At 45.6% G+C, this 26,744-nt stretch overlaps 1 protein-coding gene across 4 annotated transcripts in view; it reads left to right on the top strand.

Annotated features, from left to right (window-relative positions):
- Positions 1-22,788, top strand: part of ADNP (activity dependent neuroprotector homeobox) — an 84,417-nt gene extending 61,629 nt beyond the window's left edge. For all 4 annotated transcript variants that reach the window (XM_063958961.1, XM_063958963.1, XM_063958960.1 and 1 more), the window contains exons 3-5: positions 7,919-8,035; positions 8,308-8,400; positions 18,350-22,788. In XM_063958961.1, coding sequence (XP_063815031.1) covers positions 7,928-8,035; positions 8,308-8,400; positions 18,350-21,448 — 3,300 coding nt within the window. In that variant the 5' untranslated portion in view covers positions 7,919-7,927 and the 3' untranslated portion in view covers positions 21,449-22,788. The remainder of the gene's footprint in view (positions 1-7,918; positions 8,036-8,307; positions 8,401-18,349) is intronic.
- Positions 22,789-26,744: the final 3,956 nt, after the last annotated feature.

Raw genomic sequence — 26,744 nt, 5'->3', positions numbered from 1 at the left:
CTGAGAATCGTAAGAAAAAGAGGAGCGAGAACAATACTCATTGTTCCGGATTGGCCAAGAAGGACTTGGTACCCGGAACTGCAAGAAATGCTCACAGAGGACCCATGGCCTCTGCCTCTCAGACAGGACCTGTTGCAACAGGGGCCCCGTCTGTTCCAAGACTTACCGCGGCTGCGTTTGACGGCATGGCGGTTGAACGCAGGATCCTAGCGGAAAAAGGCATTCCGGATGAAGTTATTCCTACGCTGATAAAGGCTAGGAAGGACGTGACAGCAAAACACTATCACCGTATATGGCGAAAATATGTTGCCTGGTGTGAGGCCAGGAAGGCCCCTACAGAGGAATTACAGCTGGGCTGGTTCCTGCACTTCCTACAGTCTGGAGTGACTATGGGCCTGAAGTTGGGGTCCATAAAGGTCCAGATTTCGGCCCTATCCATTTTCTTTCAAAAGGAACTGGCTTCTCTTCCTGAAGTTCAGACGTTTGTTAAGGGAGTGCTGCATATTCAGCCCCCTTTTGTGCCACCAGTGGCACCTTGGGATCTCAACGTGGTGTTGGGTTTCCTGAAATCCCACTGGTTTGAGCCACTTAAGACCGTGGAGCTAAAGTATCTCACGTGGAAGGTGGTCATGCTATTGGCCTTAGCTTCGGCTAGGCGTGTGTCAGAATTGGCGGCTTTGTCATTTAAAAGCCCCTATCTGGTTTTCGATATGGACAGGGCAGAATTACGGACTCGTCCGCAATTTCTGCCGAAGGTGGTGTCATCTTTTCATTTGAACCAACCTATTGTGGTGCCTGCGGCTACTCGTGACTTGGAGGATTCCAAGTTGCTTGATGTAGTCAGGGCTTTGAAGATCTATGTAGCCAGGACGGCTGGAGTCAGGAAGACTGACTCGCTGTTTATCCTGTATGCATCCAACAAGCTGGGTGCTCCTGCTTCAAAGCAAACTATTGCTCGCTGGATCTGTAGCACGATTCAGCAGGCTCATTCTGCGGCTGGATTGCCGCATCCAAAATCAGTGAAAGCCCATTCCACAAGGAAAGTGGGCTCTTCTTGGGCGGCTGCCCAATGGGTCTCTGCATTACAGCTTTGCCGAGCAGCTACTTGGTCGGGTTCAAACACATTTGCTAAGTTCTACAAGTTTGATACCCTGGCTGAGGAGGACCTGGAGTTTGCCCATTTGGTGCTGCAGAGTCATCCGCACTCTCCCGTTCGTTTGGGAGCTTTGGTATAATCCCCATGGTCCTTACGGAGTCCCCAGCATCCACTAGGACGTTAGAGAAAATAAGATTTTACTCACCGGTAAATCTATTTCTCGTAGTCCGTAGTGGATGCTGGGCGCCCGTCCCAAGTGCGGACTTTCTGCAATACGTGTATATAGTTATTGCTTAATAAAGGGTTACGTTATGTTGGCATCCATTGTTGATGCTCTGTTGTTGTTCATACTGTTGACTGGGTAAGTTTATCGCAAGTTATACGGTGTGATTGGTGTGGCTGGTATGAGTCTTACCCTGGATTCCAAAATCCTTTCCTTGTAATGTCAGCTCTTCCGGGCACAGTTTCCTTAACTGAGGTCTGGAGGAGGGGCATAGAGGGTGGAGCCAGTGCACCCCAGTGGTACTAAATCTTTCTTAGAGTGCCCAGTCTCCTGCGGAGCCCGTCTATTCCCCATGGTCCTTACGGAGTCCCCAGCATCCTCTACGGACTACGAGAAATAGATTTACCGGTGAGTAAAATCTTATTATTATTTTGTTAATAAAACACTACTTACCTGCACAGCTGCTCATAATCTTGCTAAAGCTCCTTCCATAATGTTCTCTTGTTCCAGTGTCTCAAGGCATACACCATTTGAACATTTGTCAGTATATGGCAGCATCTTTTGAGGGGTGTTTGGCTAAATCCATAATACTTTCCATGTACTGATAATATTCACTTATGTACTAAATTTCTTCATCCTACTTTTAGCGGATTAGCACCTACTGTACCTCTTAATGTTTTATCTGCAATGCAGCTACTTACTGTGGAACACGCATAATTAGGAGTGAATAAATGCATAGGGCTTATTGATTGCTTTGTTTCTTTATCCCAAAGTAATTGGCAGGGGAATTACCAGTGTAGCGGAGTGAAGCCCAGATTTGCCCACAAATGTTGGTAATGTGGCTCTGTCTGTCAGCAACAAAACTTTCTCAATGACCTATGCTGGAACGTATATATAAAGACTGGCCAGTGATTTGTACAAGCTTGAATTTAGTGTCATTTTAGTAAGTTTTTAGTAGTGATTTTGTTGACTAGACAGTAATGTTTTAAAAGCCAAAATTGTATTTCAGAATGAAATCTGCTACATGCCATTCATAACATTCTATGTTACTGGTTTCAGAAATACTTGCGCTGGGTACACACTGGAGGAATGTCGTTCCAAAGTGCCGTTTTGGAGTGACCTATCTATTTACATTGCTTAGTGTGTACCCAGGATTGCACACTCACGCTGTTGCTAGTGACAGACAATAGGTTTGCTGCACATGAAACCTGGCTACCTTATTTATGCTAATGAAGGCCAGAACATGATCGTTCCATTCTTCATTATTATCGTGACAGTGTGTACTGGCAATCCCCGCTGACGGGCATTCATTCCGATGTAAGAACGAATGCCCGTAGCTCCAGTGCGTACCCAGCCTTAGCTGACTCTAAAGGTGGGTACACACTATTAGATATATCTGCAGATCAATTGATCTGCAGATATATCTATGTACGGATCGGGCAGTGTGCTGTGCATACACACTGCCCGATCTGTCGGGGGACTGACGTCATGAACTGGGCGGGCGCGAGCGCCCGCCCAGTTCACCTGTCAATCACCGCCGGCCGCCGCAGCATGTGTACGGGCGGTCGGACGACCGCCCCGTACACACACAGCGACGCGTCAATATATCGTTAGATATATTGGCCGTCGGCTGTGCAGCACGGCCGACGCGATACGTCTGTGAACGACGGAGTTCACAGACGTATCGCCCGTACACACTGGCCGACGGTCCCGCGATGTATCGGCCGTTCAAGAGAATGGCCGATACATCGACCAGTGTGTACGGGCCTTTAGGATTGTTGTAGGCATTTGAAACGTTGTGTACTCTTATTTATTTATTTATACTTAGTGTAGGTAAAGTGCGTAGGATCCTAACGTGATATAGTATGGCCACCTGGGCATTTCCCGGAGTTGGTTTTGTGTGTGGTTTTTTTTTTTTTTTTTTTATTTAGTGGTTGATGTCCCCCAACAGCACTTGACATGTACAATTTTCACTTGGCAATGACATTGCTGTCACCTTACTCTTTTGTTATGGACCCTTATCTGACTAGTTATAGATACCCAATATCCTGGATCTAAATACAGTTTAGGTGCTTACTCTGAGGTGGGAGCAAAGCACAGATGAGCAGGTAACCATGCACCTGGGAATGATCACGTTGCACGGCAGTTGGGCTAGACTTTTTTTATTTTTTTTAAGTATCAATTTTTATTAGATGAAATGGGGGTACAGTAAGAAAGTAGTAAATGGGCACCACAAAAAAGGGTGGGGTACAAGAAAAAGGGCGAAGGCATGGTAAAATAATTACAAATAATTACAATGAACTCTATTAACAGAGAACAACAAATACCAGCTCACAAAGTTTACTGCCAGCCCCAATGGTAGAGAAGGGTGTGTGGAGATAGCTGGGAAATCTTGGAAAGAGAGGGAGATACTGGTGAAGGAGAGGGATGATTGGCAGGGGCTCCAGGGAGATTCCTGACATATTCATGCCACTGGAACAATTTCCTTATAGGTGAGGACAAGCGATTTGACTATAGGGGATACTGGCCATCAGCATACCGACAACGGCATCCCGATCGTCAGTATGCTGGTAGCGGGGAGAGCGCAAAGGGTCCCCTTGTGGGCTTGCTGCGCTTGACAAAAAATAAATGTATTTATGTTAAAATGAAAGCAGCACCCCATAATCAATTGAATTTGGCATTATTTGTGAAAGTTAATAGTTAAAAAAAAAAAAAAAAAAAAGTTTTTCCCCATTATATAACAAGAGTCCATCACCACTGATGCCAAGATTGCCATTTTTTTTTTCCCCCCCCCCCCCTACATTTTCAAGGGGACATCCAAATGTGTGGTTACAGATATTTAGCAGTCACAGGGATATGACCTCATTATTACTAGTGCACAAAATGGAACAAACTGCCATCTCTTTTTCAGTCACTTAAAAGGTTACCAAAACATTCTGCTCATGTAGTTCTAGTGCGCTCTCTGAGAAACTGCAAATGTTTATTCCAAATTGTTTCGGTGTCCAGTTAGTATGTGATGTTAGTGCAGTACCAGAGAATTATTATTCACACAAATACCTTTACAGTAAAGTTAAAGGACTTGTGATTTGCCTAGAACATTCTACTAATAAGATGCAGTCTATGTATTCTGTCCAGGCAAAGGTAGTTTTACCTATACAGGTTGAGTATCCCATATCCAAATATTCCGAAATACGGAATATTCCGAAATACAGAATTTTTTGAGTGAGAGTGAGATAGTGAAACCTTTGTTTTCTGATGGCTCAATGTACACACACTTTGTTTAATACCGAAAATGATTAAAGATATTGTATTTAATGACCTTCAGGCTGTATGTATAAGGTGTATTTGAAACATAAATGAATTGTGTGAATGTACACACACTTTGTTTAATGCACAAAGTTATTAAAAATATTGGCTAAAATGACCTTCAGGCTGTGTATAAGGTGTATATGAAACATAAATGTATTCTGTGCTTAGACTTGGGTCCCATCGCCATGATATCTCATTATGGTATGCAATTATTCCAAAATACGGAAAAATCCCGATATCCAAAATACTGCTGGTCCCAAGCATTTTGGATAAGGGATACTCAACCCTAAGTTTGATGTTGAATATGCCAACAGCATAAATCATGGATTCAATAAACATTTTAAATTGTAATAGTGGCTTATGACTGTTCACTGTAAAATCAATATTGCAGTAGGATCTAATCTAATGGGCTGTATTCTATTAGATGCTGTGAGTTACCGCGCGGTAAACTAGCTTTTTAGCCCGATAACGCCATCGGGCTAGCCAATTGTAGTCTGTCTTTACAGTGCGGTAACTCCCCCTTTAATAACATGATAGCCCTGGGGAATCCTTCAGCTGTAGTAACACACCACAGCTAATAAGATACCACCCAATTTGGTAAATGTATGAACTGGTGATACGGGGGGGAGTGGTATCAGTGCATGTTATGTGCGCCATACTGCTTCCCCCTCCCCCTTTGTATGATAGCTGTGGTGCCAGCTCAGTGACAGGGGCGCATATCTAAAGATAGCAAGCCCATACTTCCGGGCAGTGTGTACTGACCGTTCTGACACCTGCTGCAGAGCTGTCCCTGGCTGTGGCGGGTGCCGTCTCCAGACTGCACAGGAGATCTCGCGTGAGTAGCAAGATCCCTCGCAAGCGCAGAGGAGCCTACCTGGCAGGGAAACAGCACATCAGCACTGGGCTGATGCGCTGCGGGCTGAGGGGGTACATCGGAGGAGGGGGTGCGCTTCTGCGGACAAGATGTTCTTATATCTTGTTGATGTCCCTTCCTGCTTCGCCTCGAGGCAAAGCATGAAGTGTTATAGCTGCACGATGCGCGACGCTATAATACATTTACCCCAATGTCTCTTAACCCTTAATATACCAAGCCTACCTCGTCAACGTACTTTACCAAGCTGGGGGTCTTCAGAGGACCCTGCGGTTTTTTGTCTAAATTCTCAACTGTTTGATGCGGAAAATTTCTAAAATTATGTGTTTTGGGTTTCTGAAGGGATACGTTCGAGTAAGGGTACGACAGCATAAAATATTTGTTTGTTTTTTAATTTGAGTAGTTGGCCAATAAAAGCCATATGTTGTTCTTCATTACAGTGTGTACATTTTTACATCCGATTGGATACTGTGTATTCTTGTATTGTTACCGTAGTAAAATTATATAACCTTTTTACATCACTATTCATGTGTTGCCATCGCTATAGTCCTTAGCTCATGTCACAGTGGTGGTTGTTTTTCCTGTGTTCCTCACATATAAAAGTTCAGCATTTGTAATGTAGTTCTTTTGAAAGAACATTTTATAAGCCTAATTACACAGTATTTACATTAATCCGATGCAGGACGGATGTATTATGGTATGCTGGCGGCATGGATCCCAGCTGTCAGCATACCGGCGCCGGCATACCGACAGCTGGGCGAGCGCAAATGAGCCCCTTGCGGGCTTGCTGCGCGCGCCACGCTGGGCGCATGGTGGCGCGCTGCGCGTGCCATTCTATTTATTCTCCCTCCAGGGGGGTCGTGGACCCCCAAGAGGGAGAATAGTTGTCTGTATCCCGGGTGTCGGAATTTTGGCGCCGGTATACTGAGCGCTGGGATCCCGACAGACGGCATACTGAATTCCACCCATGCAGAACACATTGAAAAATCAGGAGTAAAATAGTTGTTATAGGTACGGCAGGATTACAAAAAATAACATTCTGTGGCCCTCAGAAGACTCCCCTTGGTATACTAAGGGTTAAATTCAATGGTATTTTCCTTACATAGGGGACGCTGGGGTATAGACTGGGTCCATTTCAATGGCATTTTGACTCCACTATAACTGTAGTCTTTAAATGTTGCATATTGTTTGACTACTGAACTTTCCTAGTGACCGTTATTGATTGCGCATATTGTTGACGCTATGCACACACCACTTAGCATGCGATATTAAAAATCATATTGTATGTTTCATATCTGAATCATGGAAGTTTAGGTAGGTTTCCACACGAGAGTCCATTGTATTTGCCTCGTAGTCGCACTTTAACTGAAGATGCAGGCACAAGTAATTGCATATTTTAATATGTTCAGCCCTATGCAATAATAGGGCATTTTTTTTTCGACTAGGCAAAACATAGGATAAGGAGACTCCACGTGTTTTCGTACCTGCAAATATGCAGCCCGTTTTTGCCAATTTTGAGGCATTTTTTGCCAATGCCTTTTCATGGTGAAAAAAAAATAAATGAAAAGGCATTGGCGAAAATGCCTTAAAATGGCCAAAACAGCCCACAATTGAATACGCAGGGAGGGAGGGGGAATTCGATAGCTCAGAAAATGACATTTAAAAAAGTCAAGATACAGGTCCAATACAGCTGACCCTCACCATGCATTCTTAATCTGCGACTTAATACCAGTTCCTTTGCAAAAACACTAACAAATGTAAATGCACAATGAAGGCAAACTTGAGGAAAGTGCAGAGCATGGGAGTCTTCCGCCATATGGCGCAAAGGAATAGGTGTATGAGGCAGTGGCGTCACTATAGACTTGTGTGTCACCCTCGGAGGAGGTGATGCGAAAATGCCAGCTCCTCTGCAGTGATGGGAGCCGGGTGCTGCAGAGTGATATTCCATTGTATCCCGGGAGCTGATAGTGCGGGCAGCCCAGCATCTCCCGGGATACTGGCCACTCCCCCGGAGTGATGCTACTGGGATTTCTGCAAGACCATGCCCCCTTTATGTTAGGCCATGCACCTTTTCAGACACGTCATATGGAGTGCGTTCTGGGTGTCACCAGACCTGGTGGCGCCTCTGGTATGATGACACATCTGTACATACTTTTAGTGTTTTTATATACCTAAATCTCGGCATTCTAGTTAAAAGAATATTCTATAGTAGAGATGATGATGATGATGACTATAAACAAAACCCCTTACATTCCTGCATTGTATTCCATTGATTACTGTACATCGACCAGGCAGAATTGATGGTGGTTTATATTGAGAATGCAAAATTGCATGGTGGGGATGATACTTATATTTGAACGTTTTGTAGTAGATATTACTTTTTTCAGTAAAATATAAATGTAACCATCTCTTTTCCCAGGTAGCAATAATGTTCCAGCTTCCTGTAAATAACCTGGGCAGTTTGCGAAAAGCTAGGAAGACTGTGAAGAAGATCTTGGGGGATATTGGCCTGGAATACTGCAAAGACCATGTTGATGTGAGTAGAAGTCTATGGAGATGGGTGGTATATACATAGTGGTACTGTATATACATAGTGCTATATACCACATGTTGTTGTTGATGAATGGTTTTTGTTTTGATGCTTTTATATCTTAAATGAGGATATTCACCTATATAAAAGCCCAGTACAATAATACAGCATTAGGGTTCTTAGTAACATCACTGTTATGTTGTAATTGCGCTCGAAAAGTAGTTTTAATACACATCTAACGTTCATGTGTTTTTTGTTTTATTTTTTTACAAATACAGGAATTTAAACAGTTTGAACCCAATGACTTTTATGTGAAAAACACTTCCTGGGATGATGTTGGCCTGTGGGATCCTTCCTTCACAAAGAATCAGGTATTCACCCCTGCTGATTCCTAGATTTGTACGTCTCTGTTAGAACTAAAGGAATTTGTGGATAAAGTAACTCAACAGTTCATTTGGCAAATTTGTGTAGAGGAGTGATGGGATGTAGTCATTAGGTCAACTCAGTTGTCATTGTTACAATGTCGAGAAGCAACATGATTGCAGCAGCTGCCAGTCAGTGACTGTGGTTAATGTAGAGAAGGGAAACCAAAGCTTCCCTGAGCTCTGGATGCAGGTAAGATTGTCTGTGACCGGGCAATAGCCCCTCTATTACCACATATGATATGGCTAGGCCAGGCAAGTGTTTAAAAAATATCATCAGTAAGAATAATGTAGGACTCCATAGAGATATAAACACAATGCTTCCGTCATATTTTCTATGGAACATCTAAATAATAAAGTTACGCAAATTATATTTCTGCTGCGGGGTACACTGGGCTCCACAAGGATTGGACAATGGGGTGTAGAGTAGGATCTTGATCCGAGGCACCAACAGGCTCAAAGCTTTGACTGTTCCCAGAATGCACAGCGCCGCCTCCTCTATAACCCCGCCTCCCTGCACAGGAGCTCAGTTTTGTAAGTTGGTGCTGCAGTAAGCAGGCACTTAACAGAGGGGCTGCTCCAAGCAGCCCTAAGAAAAGCTTTTTATGAGGTCAAAAGTGAAGACTTCAAGGGCAGCAGTGGTGGTAAATGTCTTGTGACATTCACTGCTGCAGCTCCAGCTCTCCCCAGCGGCGCTGTACACTCCTGTGCCCTGGTTGCTGGGTACCTACAGCGGAGGCTCCGGTTTTCTTCACGTTAGACACACACGGCTGGGGCTCTCCAGGATCGCGTGGCCGCACTTCGGGAGGTGGTAAGTGGGTCCCGCTTGCGGGACCCGGTCTTTATCGCGATCCAGCGCGGTCAGTGGGAGGTGGGCCGCGCGCGCTGGCAGTGGACACTGTGGATACAGGCGATCCCACTAGATCACCAGGGCATGGGCGCAGGTCAGGTTTTCTCTCTAAACCAATTCTTATATCGCCCACAGTACCCGGTGGTTTTGCCAGCAGAGGGGATAAGGCTTAGACCTGAAGCCCCTCCCCCAGCCCCAGGGCGCCATTTCTAGCAAGTGTTCCCGCCCTGGAGCTGCATCTCTGTCTTTTCCACACTCCCTGTCCGTGTCTGCGGCGCCATTATCCCTCAGCTCACTGTTCCTGGAACTGCTTGGGCAAATCCTCCTATGTAAAGCCGCCTGGTTGTCAGTGCTGTGACTTTACATGACACTTAAGTATTCTACCTGCCTTTTTTAGTCAGTGTTAGTAAGAAATAGTGCACTTAGTCAGGGTTTTCTAGTACAATTACCCTGTGATATACATCCAGTTCTTACTGTGTACTTTTATATCTATTGTTATGTAGCTGTGTAAGCTAGTCCAGTGCAGTATTATTGTCAGTAATAACCTCTGCATTGTACAAACTGACTATCTGTGTGTGCATCTGATAGCTGAGTGTTGTCCATTTTGTGTCTTTCACTCAACTTGCTATCCCTATATTCTGTAACCTGAGGGGGCTTGGTGCGTCAGGTTTTATCTAATATAGGATTTTCACAAAGATATGCTGTATTACGTATTTTTCTCTGTGATTTAGTCACCATATCTCTCCTTTATCTCTGCTGGTGCGGACTACACTGCGCAGGGGTTTGGGTTTAGAGGTATAGTGCTGCTGATAATTGTACTGTGTTACCTCATACTGCAAGTATATCATGTCTGCTTCTGAGGGTAACGGTTCTGGGGCTGAACACACTGCCGGTGTTGCTGAAGCCACAGATCCATATGAGGAGAATATAGCAGCTGTGGGCTCTGGTTCTGGGGGCTCCTTGCCCCCCAGTGGGACTGTGGCAACGGAGGCACATACTGACCCTCCGTGTTCTGCTTTTTCCACGCTTCTGCATACGCTAGTTCATAAACTAACACCCCCTATGGGACCCCCAATGCCGGCACAACCGTATGTTGTCGCTGCAGCTAACCCGCCGTGGGCGGATGATTTATCTGCTCAGTTAAAGAAGTTGAACCAGTCCCTGACTACTAAAAAGTCTCACCATCGCTCGCCTAAGTCCAAGGGGTCCTTAAGCGAGCGCTTGTCTCCTCACAATCCACTGCTGTCACTGACACCTCGTCTAATGAAGACGGCACGTATACAGACACCACAGGTTCTGACTCAGATACGGCTGATGGGGAGGGTAGTTCACATGTGGATGTTCCTGATCTCGTGGAGGCTATTAAGTTAATTCTACAGATTACGGATGATCCCGAGCCATCCGTCCCTCCTAAGAAACCAGATAGGTTCAAGCGTCAGAAGGTAGTTAAACAAGTTTTACCTCACTCTGACCACCTAGTGGATATACGTCATGAACCCTGGGAAAACCCGGGTACGAAGTTTGTGCCTCACAAGAAAATGCTGGCTCGCTATCCCCTTGCGCCAGAGTGGTCTAAGAATTTGGAAACGCCTCCTCCAGTGGACTCGCATGTGGCTAGGATGGTGGTTTCCTCAGCTCGGCCTGTCACTACCGTCACGTCTCTAAAAGAGCCTACGGATAAGCGTGTGGAGGGTTGTCTGAAAGCGATTTACACCCTCACGGGTGCTGCGCAAAGGCTCACTATTGCAGCTACATGGGCTGCCGAGGCTATTGAAGCGTGGGCCTTGGAGTTAGATACTGAAATCTCCTCTGACCATGCTAGACAATGCTTGTCATATATTGTCACAGCTTCTCGCTATGTTAAAGAGGCGGCTTCGGATGCCGGTATCCTAGCAGCCAAGGCCGGTATCCTAGCAGCCTACGTCAGTCCTGGCTCGCCGGATATTGTGGCTGAGATCCTGGTCTGTGGATCTGGACTCTAGAAAAACCCTGGAGGTACTCCCTTTCAAGGGAGATATTCTGTTTGGGGAGGACTTAAATAAGATAGACAGTGGCTGACTTGGCTACTGCCAAAACTGTCTACCAAATACCGCTCCTTCTGTGTCGAAGGCTAAAGGTATGTCCTTTCGCCCTTCAGGTAAAGCAAAATGTCAGGCGTACCACAAGCATGCCCGCACTTCCAAACCTGGTAAGCCGAAGCCCAAAAGAGCCTGGGCTGCCCGTCAGCCAGCTTCCAAGACCGATAAGCCTGCCGCATAACGGGGCAGGCCTACCCCTGGTGGATCCCAGGGGGTGGGGGCCCGGCTTCTAGGGTTTTACCCCAGGAATGGTTTAAGACCACTTCAGATGCCTGGGTGCGGGAAGTCGTCACTCAAGGTTACGCCGTAGCCTTCAGAAACCGACCCCCTCATCGATTTTGCCAGACAGACGTCCCGTCGGACCAGACAAAGGCAAACACTCTGAGCAAGAGGCACCTGTACTACCACTCCTGTATTCAGGAGGGTCTGTACCACCGAATGCAGAGGGTCCGGGGGTACTATTCTCCGCTGTTTCTAGTCCCGAAACCGAATAGGTCCTCCCGGCCCATTCTCAACCTCAAGGCATTGAACAGGTTTGTGAAGGTTTCCAAGTTCCGTATGGAAACCCTTTGTTCTATAGTTCTGGCCTTGGAACCTGGGGACTACATGGTCTCCCTGGATATACAGGATGCTTACCAGCATATTCCTATAGCAGCATCACATCAGCAATACCTGAGGTTGGCTATTGGCAACCTTCATTACCAGTTTCGGGCGTTACCTTTTGGTTTGACAACGGCTCCCCGAGTCTTCACCAAAGTAATGGCGGTGATGATGGTGGTACTCCGCCGTCAAGGGGTCAGGATACTGCTGTACCTGGACGACTTGTTAATCCTAGCAAATTCCCCAGAACTTCTCCTGTGTCATCTGGATATGACGGTCCGGTTTCTACAAGCCCACGGGTGGCTCATCAACTGGAAGAAATCCTCCCTGGTCCCTGCTCAGAGCATGGTGCACCTGGGAGCGCTATTGGACACTCACAACCAGCGGTTGTTGTCCCAGGAGAAAGTCCTGAAGCTTCAGGACAGGATTCGTTGCTTCCTTTCTCGTTCGGCAATGCAGGTGCTGGGCCTCATGGTCTCAGCATTCGACATGAAGTATGCTCAATTCCATTCTCGCCCCCTCCAGAGGCTGATTCTAGCCAAGTGGGACGGCCTGCCTCACCGGATCAGGTCTCGCATGATCTCATTGACTCCGGAGGTCCGTCTGTCGCTACGTTGGTGGCTCCGGGACAAACAGTTGTGCAGGGGCCGTCCCTTCTGGATATCCAACTGGGTCCTGTTGACGACAGATGCCTGTATAAGAGGTTGGGGCGCGGTGCTGGAGCAACACTCCCTTCAGGGTCGGTGGACCAAGGAGGAGTCTCTCCTCTCGATCAACATTCTGGAATTGCGGGCGGTCTTCAATGCGTTGAACCTGGCCCAGCATTTAATTCAGAACCGTCCTGTTCAAATACAGTCAGACAACGCCACCACTGTGGCATACATAAATCATCAAGGCGGCACTCGAAGCTGTTCAGCAATGAAGGAAGTCTCACGGATTCTACGTTGGGCGGAACGCCATCTACCGGCCATATCGGCAATATTCATTCTGGGAGTCCTGAATTGGGAAGCGGACTTTCTCAGTCGTCAGGACGTGCATGCCGGCGAGTGGAGCCTCCATCCAGAAGTGTTTCAACTCCTAGTGGAAAAGTGGGGTCTTCCAGATGTAGATCTGATGGCGTCTCGACACAATCACAAGGTTCCGGTCTACGGAGCAAGAACAAGGGATCCTCAAGCAGCATTCGTGGATGCACTGGCGGTGCCGTGGAGGTTTCGGCTGCTGTACGTGGTCACTCCTGCCCAGGGTAATTCGGAAGTTCAAGCAAGAAAAAGGAAATCTGCTTCTCATAGCTCCGGCGTGGCCCAGACGGCACTGGTTCTCAGACCTGCAGGGCCTATCGTCAGAGTGTCCACTTCTGCTTCCACAACGCCCAGACCTCCTCGTTCACGGCCCTGTGTCTACCAGGACCTAGCCCGGCTGTCTTTGACGGCGTGGCTCTTGAAGCTTCCGTCTTGAGGGCTAAGGGTTTTTCTGAAGAGGTCATTAAAACTATGTTGCGGGCCCGGAAATCGGCTTCTGCTCGGATTTACTATAGGGTCTGGCATTCCTACTTTGTTTGGTGCGCATCTAATAATTATGACGCTTCCAAGTTTAGTACAGCCAACTTTTGGCTTTTCTGCAGCAGGGCCTAGATTTAGGCCTGCGTCTGGCCTCCCTCAAGGTTCATATTTCTGCCTTGTCTGTGTGGTTTCAGAGAAAAATTCCGACTTTACCTGATGTTCAAACTTTCACTCAGGGTGTGTTGCGTATCCAGCCTCCCTATGTCCCGCCTGTGGCTCCTTGGGACTTGTCGGTGGTTTTGGAGGCGTTGCAGGAGCCTCCGTTTGAACCCCTGGGTTCAGCTGACCTTAAGTGGCTTTCCCTTAAGGTGGTGTTCTTGCTGGCTATTGCCTCTGCTAGAAGAGTGTCGGATCTGGGTGCCTTGACTTGTAGTTCCCCATATCTGATTTTTCACCGTGACCGGGCGGTTCTTAGGACTCGTCCCGGATATTTACCTAAGGTGGTTTCTTCGTTCCACCTTAATCAGGAGATTGTGGTTCCAGCTTTTGTTTCTCCTGATTTGTCTCCCAAAGAGCGGTCTTTGGATGTGGTACGGGCTCTCCGTATCTACGTGAAGAGAACTGCTTCTATTCGAAAATCTGATTCTCTTTTGTTTTGTTTGGATTTCACAAACGTGGCTGGCCTGCTCACAAGCAGACCCTGGCCAGATGGATTAGAATTGTGATAGACCAGCCTTCACATAAGCATGTGCAATCAGCTCCTACTCACATTACGGCCCATTCTACTCGGTCTGTTGGACCTTCTTGGGCGGCCCAACGTGGTGCGACCCTTGAACAATTGTGCAAGGCGGCTACGTGGTCCTCCGGGAACACGTTCATAAGGTTCTATGCCTTCGATACTGCCACTTCCCAGGATGCTTCCTTTGGACGCTGGGTTCTTGTGCCCGCTACAGTGTGTCCCCTCCCATAAAGAACTGCTTTAGGACATCCCCATTGTCCAATCCTTGTGGAGCCCAGTGTACCCCGCAGCAGAAAACGAGATTTATGGTAAGAACTTACCTTTGTTAAATCTTTCTGCGAGGTACACTGGGCTCCACAAGGCGCCCACCCTGACGCACTTAGCTTCTTTGGGTTGGCATGGTATTAGCCGCTGACACTTCTCTTGTCGTGAGAGTGTGGTGTATGTGGCTACTAACCGTTGTCATCTCTCTTCCTGCTACTGCATTGGGCTGGTTAACTAAAAACTGAGCTCCTGTGCAGGGAGGCGGCGTTATAGAGGAGGAGGCGCTGTGCATTCTGGGAACAGTCAAAGCTTTGAGCCTGTTGGTGCCTCGGATCAAGATCCTACTCTACACCCCATTGTCCAATCCTTGTGGAGCCCAGTGTACCTCGCAGAAAGAGATTTAACAAAGGTAAGTTCTTACCATAAATCTCATTTTTAAGCTCTTAATGTTGATTACAGTTCTTGAATGTTAATCTATTATCCAAAAAAATAAATTTTTTACTTTTCTCTAAATTTGTTTGTTTCAATATTTAGTGGTTTTCCTTGTTATGTGACTTCATGAAAATCAACCAGAAAATAATTTTCATAGAAAACCCCCCACCAAAAACATGTAGGCCTATTCGCCATGTGTATTTCCCTTTATCCTCATCCGAAAAGCAAGTCAGGAAACCTTTGTCAATGTATTCTAAAGGGGGGGTACTCACAGGAGAGATGTGTGCTGAGCGATCTTAACACAGACCGCTCGGCACACATCTCTCACCCCGCTCAGCACAGCGCGATGTGAGTGAAGTGAGCGACCTGCTAGATTGAGCCTGCATGCAGGCTCAATCTAGCACCGGCGATAGCCCCGCGCATCGCTATTGCTGGAGGGCATACACACGGCAGATCCGTGCTTAAAATCTAAGCAATCTAGCAAGATTGCTTAGATTTTAAGCACGGATCTTTCCGTGTGTACCCCCCTTAAGAATAAAGTACACTTGCTTGCTATTTACTAGAACTTGGTCAACAACTGAAAAGACTTGTCTGCCCCATTGTTCCTTAATGCAAATGTATCTTCTCTTATTTTAAAAATAAAATAGTAATTTCTAGATGCCCCAAGTAGCAAACTGGCACCAACCTTAAAACGTTGTTCTCTTCCCTAGCACCTACCATTATCTGAAGCCCAATGATAGGAGTTTGCATACTGTACTGATAGTGGGCAGAGGGAGAGCATACTAAGAGTGCACACCCCACAGGTCCCCTTCTCCATTTTACTCTAGTACAGGCATGTCCAAACTGCGGCCCTCCAGCTGTTGAGAAACTACACATCCCAGCATGTCCTGACACAGCTTTAGCATTCTCTGACAGCAAAACTTTGTCAGGGCATGCTGGGATGTGTAGTTTCACAACAGCTGGAGGGCCGCAGCTTGGACATGCCTGCTCTAGTAGGTTTTAATGAATTCTAAGCTTCATATCTAGTTTGTGTAAACAGCAGCTGGATATTAGATCAAAACTCTGTTACTGAGGGTAACAACTGCACTTAGAGCAATTGAACTGGAAAATGGGGTGTGGATCATCAAATCGACAATGTCTAGGTCGACCACTATAGGTCGACAGTCACTAGGTCGACAGGTTTGGAAGGTCGACATGTGCTAGTTCGGCATGAGGTGTTTTTTTGGGGGGAGGGGAGGGGTCGTTTTCTGCATACAGTGACCGGGAAGCCGAATTAGTGCACCGTGTCCCCACACATGGCTCGCTTCGCTCTCCATGCTTCGGGCAACGTGTCTCGCTTCGCTCTGCACAGATTACCGCCAATCGTAGATCGTTAAGTATGAAAAAGTTCAAAGAAAGAATTAAAAACCAAAACTCATGTCGACCTAGCACATGTCGATCTAGAAACCCTGTCGACCTAGTGACTGTCGACCTAAACATTGTCGACCTATACAGTGTCGATCTTCAGACCGGATCTCGGAAAATGATGGGAAGATGACTCCTATGAATCTGTGCGGCTTCCTCACCAATGATACTTTTAGGCATGATTTCCTCCATAGGGGCTTAGTAAAATGAGCGTTTGTTTGGCTATAGCAAGTTAAAGTGGAATGTTAAGCAGTTACAGCCGGGAAACTGACTGACTAAAGGGCTTGGTCATTAACAGAGGCAGCCTGGTCAGGGCATGAGAGGGTGGTAATGAGCATGAGGAGGGAGGGAGGGGGGACGTGACGACTAATTGTTTTGTTGCATTTTCTAGGGGGTATTTTGCCCCACCTTATCCTTAGGCCCCCATTATAAGATTATTAATACTAGAGGGCTGGAGATAAAGTCCCCAGTGGCATTATCCCGAACCCTCCTAGTGGTGATAGATCCCCAGTGGCACACCTTCCCCTCCCCCCTTCCTACCCACCAGTGTCCTTAGACCCCCTGTATTAGGGGCAACACACCACCTCCTTTGCATCTGTCTCCTGGTGTGGGAGAAGGAAAGAACTCTTGATGATGTGACTGAAAAGATGGTGGGTGTAAATCACACAATGCCTAAAGTGTATGCAAAATCACATCCCCAACCTTACTGTTAACGTATGCTGCCTAAGTAGATGACAATAAAGTGATTTGTGGATGAAACCATAATCTTTGGATTTCTTGCAACATTGTCATTTATTCACGCACTTTAAGTACAAATTGATACTGAAGGGGAGTTTAGTAAACACTTACAATTAATATGACCTTGACCTACAGGCAGGGTTGACTGGTTTAAACCATGGTTTAAAACCAAATGGTTTTTAAAAAGAAAAACACTGGTGGTTTTTTTTTTTTTGGTTTTTTTTTTAAATATGCTGTGACTACAGGCACAACACTGTGACTTCTTACAAAAAGCCTATTGTCAGGGAATCCCTGGTGGTATTCCACATTCTTGTTGCTTGTAGTCTTCATCTAAGTAAGCTGAACCAATGCAGTAAATCACACACACAACAAAGATATAGGGAGGTGAATCAGATAAGAGAGGTGCTAAATCTGCCTAGCATCAAGCTTCTCCCCCAACATTCCCATAGGACAGGATAAAACCACAGTTAGTCTTAAAGAATAAACAACACCAACACATTAAACAGGCAATGCACAGAAAAACACTTCACGGTTTTAAAAAAAAACGTTTTTTTACAACCCTGCCTACAGGTCCCTTTCTGGGAATTTCCCTAAACTAATGCTTCCACTTTAAATTTGTAGTATTACCTCCCTGAGGTGTTTGAGGTAGGTTGTTTTGGACAGTATGTCTATTAGTTGCTGGACGTTGTAGTAGTTTGTAACTGTAACTTAGAGCCTAATTCAGAGATGTATGCAAACCTGATTAGTTTTTGTACATCTCTGATGTTAGATCTGAACATGCACCGTCCTGCGCAGATTGCCTATCTGCAACCACTGTCGCAGTGACATGCTGCTGTCATTGGGGGGCATGTAACTGGTGGCGACGGCCAGTGTGCCAGCCCCGTTTTCTGGGCATGCAAAGGGCAGTGACTGTTTCCTTGACGCAGCTTCACTGGACTCGGCAGCATGAAAACTCCGGCCGTCCTGAGTAACCGGAGGGGTACTCAGATGGACTGTGTTCATGCAGATGAGCTGATACTGCGTCCTCGGAAGCAGCTGATCAGATAAGTTGACAGGAGGCCCAAGACACCCCCAGCAGCAATAAGTATATTCAGTAGCATCCATCTCTGGAAAGCAAAGCATACATGCTGTCAGACTGTTGCAACAAGAGATCAGTCTCCAACGGCAAGTATTTTTTTTTAGTTCTTTTTGGGTCACAAATTAAGCATTGTATAAAATGACTTGAAAGAAAGAAACATTCATGATTAAAGTGTTGCTGATATATTTTTTATTTTTGTTTATTTTTGTTTAATAGGATTATCGAACAAAACAGTTCTGCTGCAGTCAGTGCCCATTTTCATCAAAGTTCTTCTCTGCTTACAAAAGTCACTTTCGAAACGTCCACAATGAAGACTTTGAGAACCGGATCCTCTTGAATTGCCCGTACTGTACTTATAATGGCGATCGAAAGACTTTGGAAATGCACATCAAGGTGTTCCATGCTCCCAGCGCTCCTCAGCCCAACCCAGTCCACAGCGCTTTTAAAGATAAAAACAAGTTCGACAGCCTTAAACCGAAGCAGGGCGACAGCGTTGAGCAAGCAGTTTATTATTGCAAAAAGTGCACTTACAGAGATCCTCTCTATGAAGTGGTGAGAAAACACATATACAGGGAACATTTCCAGCATGTTGCGGCACCGTACGTTGCGAAAGCCAGTGACAAATCACTTAATGGTGCCATGCCTTTGGGCGGAAACCCAAGCAATGAAAGCAGCATTCATTGCAAGCGATGCCTGTTTATGCCGAAGACTTATGAAACTTTAGTCCAGCATGTTATTGAAGACCACGAGCGCATTGGTTATCAAGTAACTGCAATGATTGGGCACACAAACGTGGTTGTCCCTAGATCCAAGCCATTGATGCTGATTGCTCCAAAGCCACAAGATAAAAAAAACCTGGGTATTCCACAAAGAATGGGTCCAATGTCCCCAGGGAATGTCCGGCCTCTTCCTTCTCAACAAATGGTGAATAGACTCACGATACCAAAGCCTTCGATGAATTCTAATATGATGTCCAATGTCCATATGCAGCAGAATAACTATGGAGTCAAAGGAATGGGAACGGGATACTCAATGGGGCAGCAGATGAGATTAGGAATGGGTGGCAATGCCCCAGTTTCTATCCCCCAGCAGTCCCAGTCAATGAAACAAATGCTTCCTGGTGGGAATGTAAGAACTTATTCTCTTGGTAATGACCAGAGGTCGCCAGCTCCTTTAAGGTACTCTCTTCAACCTGGAAACTCTGGTCTTTCCGCTAGCCATCTTAAGCCAACTTCCATGAATTCACCCCATATAGCTTCTCGATCTCTAGTTCAACAGAGTGGAAAACCCTCTGTAGCAGCTCCTGCGGCGGCTGCCGCTGCCATTGCTGCTGCAAACTCTACTTCATCTACTCAAAAATGGAAAATCTGTACAATCTGTAACGAGTTATTTCCTGAAAATGTGTACAGCATCCACTTTGAGAAGGAGCACAAAGCAGAAAAGGTGCCAGCAGTGGCTAATTATATAATGAAAATACACAACTTCACAAGCAAATGTCTTTACTGTAATCGATACTTGCCAACTGACACTTTGCTAAATCACATGCTAATACATGGCCTATCCTGTCCTTACTGTCGATCAACTTTTAATGACGTAGAGAAAATGGCTGCTCACATGAGAATGGTTCATGCTGATGAAGAAATGGCACCTAAAACAGATTCCACTTTGACTTTTGACTTGACATTACAGCAGGGAAGTCACACCAATATCCATTTACTTGTCACCACGTACAACCTACGGGACGCTCCAGCTGAATCTGTAGCTTACCATGCGCAGAATCAACCTGCTGCTGCTGCTGCTGCTGCTCCTCCTCCGAAATCGCAACCAAAAGTAGTTGAGAAGGTGGATCCAGCTGTCAAAAACTTACCACAAACTGCGGTGCCATATAAGAAAGATGTAGGAAAAACTCTCTGTCCCCTCTGCTTCTCCATCTTGAAAGGTCCCATATCTGATGCTCTCGCCCATCACTTAAGAGAAAGGCATCAAGTCATCCAGACTGTCCATCCTGTTGAGAAAAAGCTCACTTACAAATGCATCCATTGTCTGGGTGTGTACACAAGTAATATGACTGCATCAACTATTACATTGCACCTTGTGCATTGCAGAGGCGTTGGTAAAACCCAGAATGGGCAGGATAAGACAGCCTCAATAAAAATAAATCCAGCCCAAGCAATGCCTGCAATGAAACGTTCAAATGAATTTGTGGAAATAGCACTTGCGAAGAAGAGAAGGCCAGACGAAGACCCAGATGCACCAATCATTTTAGATGATAAGCCTGAAACGCCGGTGGCCTTGGCGCTGGATCCAAGGGGACATGAAGATGACTCCTATGAAGCCAGAAAGACATTCCTTACAAATTACTTCAATATGCAGCCCTATCCTAGCAGGAGAGAGATTGAAAAGTTGGCAGCCAATTTATGGTTATGGAAGAATGACATTGCATCCCATTTCAGCAACAAGAGGAAGAAGTGCACTAGAGATTGTGAGAGATATAAACCCAGTGTCTTGCTTGGTTTCAACATGAGGGAGCTGAATAAAGTTAAGCATGAGATGGAATTTGGTGCTGAATGGATGTTTGAAAATATTGATGAAACCCAATCCACACCTAATGCAAGTAAAACGATGGATAAGAAAAAAATGAACGAGTCTAATTCTTCGGATAGTATTGCAAATGATGAAGAGAACTCAAATGAAAGTACTAGTGAGCAGACTGTAGAAAAAGATGTTAAAGTACCCGTAAAGTCCCCTATTTCAGAACTGGATACAAGTCTTTCACTAAAGCCCAAGGAACCTCTAGAACACCAAAATTCAAATGTTTTGTCAAAAGCGAACAACCACTCTGAAACATCAAATGAAATCATCCTAGACAATTCTGATAATGAGGAAGAGATTGAGGATCCACTTGGGAAGAAAAATGAGGCCTCCCTTTCTGATAGCAAAGCTGGTTCTTGGAAGCCTACTGTCTTCGATAGCGGAGCTTCAGCTGCAAAGCCTGTAACTTTGCTCAATGATTCCAGTCACAGTGAGGATGCAGAAGATAGCAAAGAGATTGTGAAAGATCACTTGGACAGCGATGAGGAGCAAGCCCAATGGAAAACAAATGCATTCGAAAAAGCTGAAGAGTTTTGGTCTAAAGACAAATCGCCATCATTAACTAATTCAACAGTAAAGGAGGAAGGTTTGTCACATCAGCCACTGGAATGGCAGACTAGCACAAATGACAGTGAAGATGGGGATCAGTTTGACATGACTGCTGTTACAGACACAATGCACAGCAGTCTACCAGGTGTAGGACTCAGTAGCCAAGAAGTATAGGTTAAGTTTTTAGACACCACTGCTATGTACAGCCAAGTAGCTGCTGAAATATTTTCATTACAACAGGACTGCTAAGCTTCCCTCAAACTGTTACTGCCCATAAGTGGTAGGTCTCCTGCAATGTGGGAATCTCAGCTGCTGGAATTCCACCATTTCTTTAAAATGCTTGTGATATCCTCTGCGTTGGGCACTCGCCAATGTGAAAAGCAACATTGGATGATATAAAATGCACATGTTTTATCGGCAATTTTTCTTTAAATCAATGTTCATCAGTATGTAATTTTTCTGTTTTTCTTCTCCCCCTCCCCCCCCCCCCCCCCCCCTTACAAAAATAAAAAAGCAAACAAACAACAAATCACTTGCTGCAGGGAAACCAGCAAACCTCACTGAGTGGTTTCCAGCAGCTAAACTATGTGACACCCATCACAGATTCTTCTAATAGAAGATTCTGGCTCACTGTGTATAGAATTTTGGGATACTAATTTTTGTTCTTCAGTCATGTATTCATTCTGAATAGTTAAAATGTATATTTGTACAGTATTTTAGACTTATTCAAAGTGAGACTTATGACAATGTTCTCGTGTACCCACTATAGTTTTTTTTTTCCTTTTTTTGGTCCTTTTTTGTTTTTTTATTTAGTGATGGCCTGCTGTGTAATTAACGCTGTATCTAGTTTATCTAGCGAAAGGCTTGAAAATGCTATAGTTAAAAAAACATACAAAAACAACAAAAAAACTAAAATGAGTTATGACAAACTTAGTTTTTGCACATAATCTGTACAATCTCAAAATAAAGTCCGGTCATATAACGTATATCTGGGCTATTGTACTAGATCTCTCCCACCCTCCGACCGCAAATCACCTGAACACCCTCCACATTAAGAACTAATACATCTCTTCTAAAATTCCAATTTGTAATATTTTAAAGTATACATGGTTCCCGCATGCAGTAGAGGCGATCATTTTGGGCCTGGCGAAGGTTTGTGGGTGCTGAAACTTATGAATTTCATAGGTTCAGTGTTTGTTCAGCCCAGTAAAAATGTCTGCCTCCACTATCTGTAGGTGGCAGGTGCACTTTAAACTGGGATGTCTATTGCAAGAAAATTTGCAAGCCTACAAATTTTGACACCTTTTAAGGAAAAATTCTGTATAATATGTATTGTGTTAAAGTATCAAACAAAACACAATGCTGTATTTTGGTTATTAGTATATTTAGTTTTCCACATAGTGATGTTCATTTATACCATCTAATATTGACACACTGTTGTAGTAGTATTTTGTGATCTTTCTTTCCCTTTGTATTCATTTAAGCATCTAAATAAAAAGCTGTATTGTGCTTAATGTGAATGTTTGGCTCTGTTCTGTGGTTAAATATTCAGGTGAATAGCTTTTGTGCACATCTGTGCATATATTACCAGATGAACTATATTTAATTAAGCTATATTTGAATATTGGCCTTACTTTAAAATAAGATATAATATTAAACGTTTTGTTTCCAATTCACAAGTGATTCTTAGTGCCTCTGCCCAAGGTTGGGTCTCTTTGGATGAGTGTTCTAACATGCAAAAAGAAAGGAATGGAACAGCATGAGTATAACATAAAAAAAAAAAAAACACTTTCTCTTACGTCCTAGAGCAGAGATTTTCAACCTTTTACAACTCGCGGCACACTGAACAAGATTTAAATATTGCCAAGGTACACTCAAATATAATGGTAATGCATGGTGCAGTTGAATGTCCTAGGATGTCATGTTGCAGCTTCTCCATAGGTAACGCCTGAGCCACATCTGAGAAAGCCAGAAGAGCCTAACACTGACCGGGCCCAAAATTAGAACTGGCTCTACAACCACTAAACCCACCAGTATTGATTGTTCCAGGGCCTCAGTAGCGGCAAAACACTGACTGGCCTTGCTGTGCTTCTATGGCGGCACACCTGGAGACTGCTCAGGGCACACTAGTGTGCCACGGCACAGTGGTTGAAAAACACTGTCCTAGAGGATGCTGGGGTCCACATTAGTACCATGGGGTATAGACTGATCCACCAGGAGCCATTAGCACTTTGAGTTTGATAGTGTAAGAGTTTGCTAGTGTGGGCTGGCTTCTCCCTTTATGCCCCTCCTACCAGACTCAGTTTAGAAAACGTGCCCGTATGAGCCGGTCACAGCTAGGGGAGCTCCATAGGAGTTCTTTTAGTTTTATTATTTTTATTAGAGTTAGGACGTAAAAGAAAATAGGGTTTTAATTACCTACCGGTAAATCCTTTTCTCGTAGTCCGTAGAGGATGCTGGGCACCCGCCCAGTGCTTCGTTATCCTGCAGTGGTTATCTGGTCCAGTACAACTTTGTTTTTAGATAAGTAGTGCATTGTTACTTGGTAAGTAATGTTTCAGCGGTTGCTGGGTTTCAAGCTAGTTAGCTTGGTTTGCCTTGTAGATGTGAGCTGGTATGAATCTTGCCCCTATCTGTGTATAATTCTTCTCTTGAAGATGTCCGTCTCCTCTGGCACAGTTTCTAGACTGTCTGGTAGGAGGGGCATAGAGGGAGGAGCCAGCCCACACTCAAACTCTTAAAGTGCCAATGGCTCCTGGTGGACCAGTCTATACCCCATGGTACTAATGTGGATCCCAGCATCCTCTACGGACTACGAGAAAAGGATTTACCGGTAGGTAATTAAAATCCTATTTTCTCTTACGTCCTAGGGGATACTGGGATCCATTTAGTACCATGGGGGTACATACGGGTCCACTTGGAGCCATGGGCACTATAGAAGTTTCATAACGTGTGCTGGCTCCTCCCTCTCTGCCCCTCCTATTAGACTCTGTTTAGAAAATGTGCCCAAAGGAGCCTGTCATCTCTGGAAACTCCTGAAGCGTTTTCTGCATTTATTTTTAAAGTTTGTTATTTTCATGCAGGACTGCCTGCCTGCTTCGTGGTACTTAGGGGGGAATGGCCCAACCCCACTATGGGTTAATGGTCCCGTTTCCTGCTGACAGGGCGCTAGCTCCTGAGGGAACTATTTGCAAACCCCACCACGGTGAGCATACATTCCCGCAGCATGCCACCACCCCTAACAGAGCCAGAAGAAAGAAGAGTTATGAGTACTAAGCCGGCGTCCCGGTTAGCAGGTCGCCGGCCATTTTGGCGGCATAAGGGTATGGAGACGCACGGCTTCTACACGGGACAGACTGAGTCTCCAGACTTAGTACACAGTAGCGTACACAGTACCCAGACTGGCAATACAGGCTTTAAAAGGGGACTTACTCAATTTTATGCACTCTGACACATAAAGCCAGTATAGAAAATAGCGGGTAGACAGCGTGCCATTGAAGAGGTGGGGCTTCACTATGAGTGGATCCAGCATCACCATTTCTCTGACGTCCTAGTGGATGCTGGGAACTCCGTAAGGACCATGGGGAATAGCGGCTCCGCAGGAGACTGGGCACAAAAAGTAAAAGCTTTAGACTAGCTGGTGTGCACTGGCTCCTCCCCCTATGACCCTCCTCCAAGCCTCAGTTAGATTTTTGTGCCCGAACGAGAAGGGTGCAAGCTAGGTGGCTCTCCTGAGCTGCTTAGAAGTAAAAGTTTAAATAGGTTTTTTATTTTCAGTGAGTCCTGCTGGCAACAGGCTCACTGCATCGTGGGACTAAGGGGAGAAGAAGCGAACTCACCTGACTGCAGAGTGGATTGGGCTTCTTGGCTACTGGACATTAGCTCCAGAGGGACGATCACAGGTTCAGCCTGGATGGGTCCCGGAGCCGCGCCGCCGGCCCCCTTACAGAGCCAGAAGAGCGAAGAGGTCCGGAGAAAGCGGCGGCAGAAGACGTTCCTGTCTTCAAATAAGGTAGCGCACAGCACTGCAGCTGTGCGCCATTGCTCTCAGCACACTTCACACTCCGGTCACTGAGGGTGCAGGGCGCTGGGGGGGAGCGCCCTGAGACGCAATAAAAACGATATAAAAACCTTATATGGCTAAAAAAAATGCATCACATATAGCTCCTGGGCTATATGGATGCATTTATCCCCTGCCAGTTTCCTGAAAAAAGCGGGAGAAAAGGCCGCCGTGAAGGGGGCGGAGCCTTTATCCTCAGCACACAAGCGCCATTTTCTTTCACAGCTCCGCTGGAAGGACGGCTCCCTGACTCTCCCCTGCAGTCCTGCACTACAGAAACAGGGTAAAACAGAGAGGGGGGCACTATTGGCAGCTAATATATAAATACAGCAGCTATAACAGGGAGTAACACTTATATAAGGTTATCCCTGTATATATATAGCGCTCTGGTGTGTGCTGGCAAACTCTCCCTCTGTCTCCCCAAAGGGCTAGTGGGGTCCTGTCCTCTATCAGAGCATTCCCTGTGTGTGTGCTGGGTGTCGGTACGATTGTGTCGACATGTATGAGGAGGAAAATGATGTGGAAGCAGAGCAATTGCCTGTGTTAGTGATGTCACCCCCTAGGGAGTCGACACCTGACTGTCACGTAATTCTTTAATTACTACCATCCAATGTCAGCTCTTTGCAAAAAACTGTTGACGACATGAGACAGCCGACAAATCAATTAGTGCCTGTTCAGGCGTCTCAGACACCGTCAGGGGCGCTAAAACGCCCGTTACCTCAGATGGTCGACACAGACCCTGACACGGATACTGAATCCAGTGTCGACGGTGACGAGACAAACGTAATGTCCAGTAGGGCCACACGTTACATGATCACGGCAATGAAGGAGGCATTGAACATTTCTGACACTACAAGTACCACAAAAAAGGGTATTATGTGGGGTGTGAAAAAACTACCAGTGGTTTTTCCTGAGTCAGATGAATTAAATGAGGTGTGTGATAAAGCGTGGGTTTCCCCCGATAAAAAACTGCTGATTTCTAATAAATTATTGGCACTATACCCTTTCCCGCCAGAGGTTAGGGCACGTTGGGAAACACCCCCTAGGGTAGATAAGGCGCTCACACGCTTATCAAAACAAGTGGCGTTACCGTCTCCTGATACGGCCGCTCTCAAGGAACCAGCTGATAGAAGGCTGGAAAATATCTTAAAAGGTATATACACACATACCGGTGTTATACTGCGACCAGCGATCGCCTCAGCCTGGATGTGCAGCGCTGGAGTGGCTTGGTCGGATTCCCTGACTGAAAATATTGATACCCTGGATAGGGACAGTATATTATTAACTATAGAGCATTTAAAGGATGCATTACTATATATGCGAGATGCACAGAGGGATATTTGCACCCTGGCATCTAGAGTAAGTGCGATGTCCATTTCTGCCAGAAGAACGTTATGGACGCGACAGTGG

This window comes from Pseudophryne corroboree, chromosome 3 (assembly GCF_028390025.1).
Source record: "Pseudophryne corroboree isolate aPseCor3 chromosome 3, aPseCor3.hap2, whole genome shotgun sequence".
NCBI lineage: Eukaryota > Metazoa > Chordata > Amphibia > Anura > Myobatrachidae > Pseudophryne > Pseudophryne corroboree.
Note: the sequence above shows the minus strand (reverse complement) of the source record. Positions and strands in the feature narration are given on the sequence as shown.